Genomic DNA, 6,000 nt, shown 5'->3' with positions numbered 1-6,000 from the left:
AGTAAAGGGAATGTAAAGGCAAAAATAAAATCCAATACAAATCTCTCCACAGTCGCCAACTACTCTACAGGGAAAGAAACAAAGCTGCTTGAGTTCTGCATGGCTGGGAAGTAAGGCGGGGGCTCCCCCTGCTGTTCATAAGTATGATTGTTTCCCTGCAGAGCAGTTAGGGACCGTCTGACAATTCCTATCTGCAGCAGTAAATGAAGGGAGAATTTCACTTCATACAGTCAGGTTTCTTATAAAAATAGTACATTTTTTTTAATTAAAGTATATTGGAGATATGTTTCTTTTTCATCAAAGAAAGTAAAAATGAGATTTTATTTCTTTGCCTCTACATGCCCTTTAAGGTGGTAATACATGGGCAAATCTGCTTGCTTAGAGAGTTCACCAAAAGAGTGGATCTTGCTCCAATATGCCCACATTGAGTGGGCAATGTTGGCTGATCCAATCGTGGGCCCTAGGGCCCAATGATCGGGTCACTATGTAAGGAATGCAGGCAGTCATGTAAGGGCCACATCAACGAACCAATACAGTCTTTGAGCCGATGGGATTTTTAAACCTACCTGACTTGGTCTGCCGGCAGCTTTTATCGGCCCGTGTATGACCACCTTTCCTTGAATGATTGTCAGATCATCCCTTTACGTTGGACACCTATACAATACAAATACAGTAATGCTTTTTGGTAATCTATTTCACTGCAGAACACTGGTTTCTATTGAACCAAGAGGTATGCTTCACTTCACTACTTCACTTAAACTTCAATCTATAATGTATCTTAAAAAGCATGATGCACTAAGGTAGTGTCTTGCAAGGTGTAGTGTTGGGCAGGTTGCAAAGTACATAATATTGATGCACCCACCATGCAGTACATCATTTTTACCCTGCATTCTATTAGGATGCAATTTAGTTTGCACCTTATTCTCCAGCAAATAATAGACTGGCCACACAATCATGAAGCAGATTTCTGTTGTGCAGAACAAGAACTATAGGGTACAAAGGAAATTTGTTGCCACAAAACACAACTTCGTCCAGCTTAATATAACAACATACATTTGTGCTTATGAACAGTTGTATAGATTGATTTGCCAAAATACACAAATACTCTTTGTGCTGGAATATCAAGAACAAATTGTAATTGCGATACATAAATGTTATTTTGTGTCTGATGTTCCTGTATGATTAAATGAGACTTGGGATAACAAGTACATATTGGTCATATCCAGTCTTCTCTGTATGTAAATGATTTCCTGGCAATTCTTCATGATAAATAAACTTTATTCATAAAGTATCTTTATTCATAAAGTGGTTTTCTGTAACTATTTTATATCACTTGATACTAAACACATTTCCCCAAATGTTTCATCTCGTTCATCCACAAGAAAATCAGTGCCACTGGCAGCCAGACAGAGCAGCTGCACTAACGCAGGACAGTGGGGGGTTAATCACTGTAAGAGCCAATTCATGGCCTGGAACATTAATTATACGCTGGAGCATTAACTTAGTTAGCAATATTATGCTTTATTTTATATAGCGCCAACATATGCACTTATTGCTAAACTCCCTTCTCAGTTTATTTGTCTGACTTTAGGACATTTACCATGTACGAAGGTAACTGCAAACATTTAGAGACAATTATGAAGAAAAGGAAAAAAGTACAGGAAGACTACACAGCAGTAAGCAGCGTCTTCATGTCTAACAATATCAAACCCTGACATTGTATCCATGTATGCGTCTCCATAGAGTCTCATATAAGTTTCATTAATGTCCTCACTGAAACAATCTTCTAAACCACATTAAGTTATGGTATCAGTCTCTTAACTGAAATGAACACTGAATAAAGTTACAGATTAAAAAACAATTACAAAAATGTGCAAATACAAGCATGCCATTATCAGAGGTGGCTTCAGGAATTCAGGCTAAATTACCCACAAGCAACACAAGAATATCAGTCCAAACTTGAGACAAAGTGACTGTGTGCGGTGCATTTCAAGGCATTTCTGAAGGCACAGTATGGGACCGAGTTGTATAGGCCGCATTACACTGAAATAAAAAATTTGGTCGTAATGCGTCCACAGCATGAATATATTCTACAAATCCTGTCATCAGAGCTTGCATATTCTCAAAATAACATTATTAAATGTAATAAAAAATGTGGCTTCTCTACAAGTGACTATTTGTGTTTAGTTAGTAGAGAGGTACCTCTGGTACGTATTTGCCCTTAATGCATTGCCAGTCAATTTGCCTTTAGTCATCTAAACGCACTGAAACCCTATTTAACTACACAGTAGGGTCCAGAAATATCATTGCCTACAGTCTGATCTTATAAAATAAAAACACTTTCCAACCAACACATCCTTATAGTTTCAGTACACAGTGTAAAAAGCAAAATCACTTGTTAAACAAGTCCCCAAACAATTGTTTACTGCACTCATCTTTGCTCCAATGACGAACCTAAAAACAATTGTTTTCATGGTTTAATAAAAAGAATTTAAGTTTAAAGATAAATGTTATAACAGGATCCAACACAAACCAACCCACCACTCTTGGAAAAATGTGTTATGTTAGTGCTGGAGGCCCTTGTATATCTTGTGCCGTCTTACATTGCAGAGATGGGTCCAGTGCACAGCAGATCTTGGCAAATCCTTTGTGAATATGCAAGAGAGGATCTGTATTATTCAGGGGTGTAACTATAGAGGAAGCAGACCCTGCAGCTGCAGGAGGGCCCAGGAGGTATAGGGGCCCTACGAGGCCCGAATTCATATACAATTTCAATAAATATTGGTAAAACAGGTCAATCACGACATTTTGGGGGTCTGAAAAGTAATTTGCTGTGGGGCCCAGTAATTTCTACTTACACCACTGGTATAATTTAATTTCTTCTTTACTAAAGAGGCAAACCCATTATTTCTAGGCATGGGCTTTAAAGGGTACTTGAAGGCACAAACTAAACATTAGATCTTTAGCAGTCTTTTTCATTTTGGGATTTTGGAATGAATAAGGCAAAGCAGCACTTTGCAGACATTTCAAGCATGACACAATAAGCACAAAGAGACTATAATGTGTAAGTGAACACCAACAGAGTAACAGGGATATTAAACACACGGACAGTCACAATGCCTCACTGGGTTAATTGCAAGATGCATTGTGACAGTTGGGTCAGGTAACTGAGTGCTTACAGTGCTTACATTGTGGTTGCTTCTACACACACTAGTATACTGCATTACCTATGAACGGAACTATATTGTTACATATCTACCCAAACTAGGCTGCTATTTGATCTGTTTGCTTGAAGATTTAATGAAAGTTTGAATGTATTCTGCAATAAATGAATTATAGAATATTATAGAATATTATCAAGGTAGTTATCATCGGGTGCTATCATCATCTGCAAAGTGGTATCAAAGCTATAGCTGTAATCAGGATCTTGTTTCATGTGGGATACAGGTGGGTCCAAAGTTATTGAACAGTGCCATATGACCATATTATATTAGCCAATAATAACCTTAGTTTTCCCCAGTGTGCCCACAACTAAAGGAAAAGGAAAGGTTAAAACTAAGTAAGCCTTTTCAGAAAGGTCCACATAAATATACCAGTAAACCCTCAAAGTAGTTCTGCTCTGAGTCCTCTGTCAAAAGAAACACTGCATTTCTTTCCTTCTATTGTGTACACATGGGCTTCTGTATCAGACTTCCTGTTTTCAGCATAAAACTCCTTGCCCCAGGCGTGAGCATGTTCAGATTGCTCCTCTTCCCCCCTCCCTTCTCTGCTGTAATCTGAACCCAGAGCTATAAGTGAGCAGGGAGAGACTTAGGCAGGAAGTGATGTCACACCAAGCTAACACTGCAGCTGCTATCCTAAACAAACAGAGAGCTTCTCGAGCTTTTTAATCAGGTATGGTTAAACATTTTATAGAATACATATAGCATTCTAGCTTGCACTATTGCACCTAATCCATTGGCAATAAAATGCCTCTGTAGCTTTCCTTCTCCTTTAAGATATGAATTGGTGATGTAGGCCACCCTTGTCCAAAATAGAAACCATGGATTTTAGCAGCACTAGATATTTACAGTAGAAAGCTCCCAATGTTGACAACAGTGCTGCACAGGCTGCATAAAGAGGATATTTGTCTGAGGCACCCAATGATTTCCTGGAACATATCCATTGGGAAAATATAAAAGGCTGGAGATTTGTGCAGCGCTACTACAGTTCATTAATACAAAGTGCCTCTACAGAAACCTTTTTTTCATAGGTTGCCCACTTATGTTCAGGTTTTTGCAATGTATGCATTCAAAAGAGAAAGAGAAACAATATCATACGTTGGTTTAACTGATCAAATATGGATTGAGCAGAAAACCTGAGCCACGTGTTCTTATACTGTTACACATTATAGTACTGATTAATGTACATTTATCCTGTAATCTCTGGAAAGCATTCCAGTTTTGATTTTTGCCCTGAATGGTCATATTGATGTTTTCCATCATACTTTTCCTTCCATTTGCAGCTTATCCACCGCAAAAAAATATACTTAGAATATCCCAAAGCTTCCACATACAGTACCTTATGGGATCAGTGAGAGTAAGTGCAAGTTCTGTGATCTTTGTCCAAACCAAATGCAAACGAGCACAAAGGGCTGTCAACAGCCAACATGCTTCACCACTTTAATGCACAGTATCAAGGATATGGACGACTGGTGAACTGTTTGTTTGGCGAGTTTGTTTAGTAGATAAAAGTTGATAATCCAAGAAGTCTGCACTGATGACATATTAATAAATCTCTGTTTTGAGTTGTTATTGGGATTTTGCAGGCGTTGTCGCGTGATTTCCTTTATTTTTGGCATCTCCTGTTTCAGTGGCTTTTCGTGTAATCTTAGGGCTGACACCCCCCTTTCTGACAGTTTGTGGGCTTGCCAACCCTTTTTTTTGTATCTGTGGACTGGACTGACCTGAGGAGGTTTTTCTATTCATGATAGGACTCCTTGAGGCCTTTGGTTTGGCAGGAAGCTGAAGGCCTTCACTGGCTTTTAGAGATTTCAGCCCAAGCATTTCACAGTAACGATTGCATTGGTGAACCAAGGGAAATTCATCAAGCATAGAGGGGAAGCAGCTCTCTTTTAGGCCTTTGTATCTAGGATAAGTATATATAGTTAGTTTTAGTTTCTTTCTTCATGTTAAAAACATTTATCATTATTATGGTGTGACCCAGAATGTGCAAAGTTAATCTATAGAGATCAAATCACTAGGACAGAAAAATATACCAACACTTCTTGTAGACTTTTATAAAGCAATAAGGCAGTCAATATTGTACACATCGTTTGGACATAATAAAACGGACTATTTGTATTTTAAAGGGGTGGTTCATGTTTAAGTTAACTTTTAGTATGTAATAGAATGGCCAATTCGAAGCAACTTTTCAATTAGCCATGTTTTTTTATAGTTTTTAATTTTAGTCTTTTTTTAGTATTTTTTACTTATTTGCCTTCTTCTTCTGATCAAATAGGAGTCACTAACCCCATCTAAAAACAACTGCTCTATAGAGCTACACATTTATAGTTTTTGCTATTTTTTTATATTTATATTTATTTATAACAATGTATTACTACAAATCAAAGAAAACGGCATCTAGTGGAGTAGTAGGTTCCAGAGATAGTATATAAAGAAAATTAGAAAAAAAAACTCCATGTGTAAGCAGTACTAAAGTTAGTTAAGTTAATCATACAATTAGTAAACAAAATAAACCAAATTCAAATAAAACAATTAAAGAAAAAGAGAACAAAAAAATCTAAAGAAAAATGACATAATAGTGTAACAATGCACGATCTTATTTTGGGCATTTCAACTTCTACAGTTTATTGTATTTATTAAGGAAACTCTCCAATGGTGATCAACTGGCAATATGGGGGTCTAGTTTATGATCTAGGAGGACTGAAAGGTAATGCATGACCAATATATCAATGACCAATGTGACAGAAAGGGAGGGGGCTAGCCAATGTAAAGCGAT

General features: G+C 37.4%; 1 protein-coding gene across 2 annotated transcripts in view; it reads right to left on the bottom strand.

The window, feature by feature from the left end:
- Positions 1 to 3,928: 3,928 nt before the first annotated feature.
- The window catches only part of alpk3.L (alpha kinase 3 L homeolog), a 62,665-nt gene continuing 60,593 nt past the window's right edge, over positions 3,929 to 6,000 (bottom strand). For both annotated transcript variants that reach the window (XM_041586650.1, XM_041586651.1), the window contains one exon: positions 3,929 to 5,127. In XM_041586650.1, coding sequence (XP_041442584.1) covers positions 4,791 to 5,127 — 337 coding nt within the window. In that variant the 3' untranslated portion in view covers positions 3,929 to 4,790. The remainder of the gene's footprint in view (positions 5,128 to 6,000) is intronic.

This window comes from Xenopus laevis, chromosome 3L, assembly GCF_017654675.1.
Source record: "Xenopus laevis strain J_2021 chromosome 3L, Xenopus_laevis_v10.1, whole genome shotgun sequence".
Lineage (NCBI taxonomy): Eukaryota > Metazoa > Chordata > Amphibia > Anura > Pipidae > Xenopus > Xenopus laevis.
Note: the sequence above shows the minus strand (reverse complement) of the source record. Positions and strands in the feature narration are given on the sequence as shown.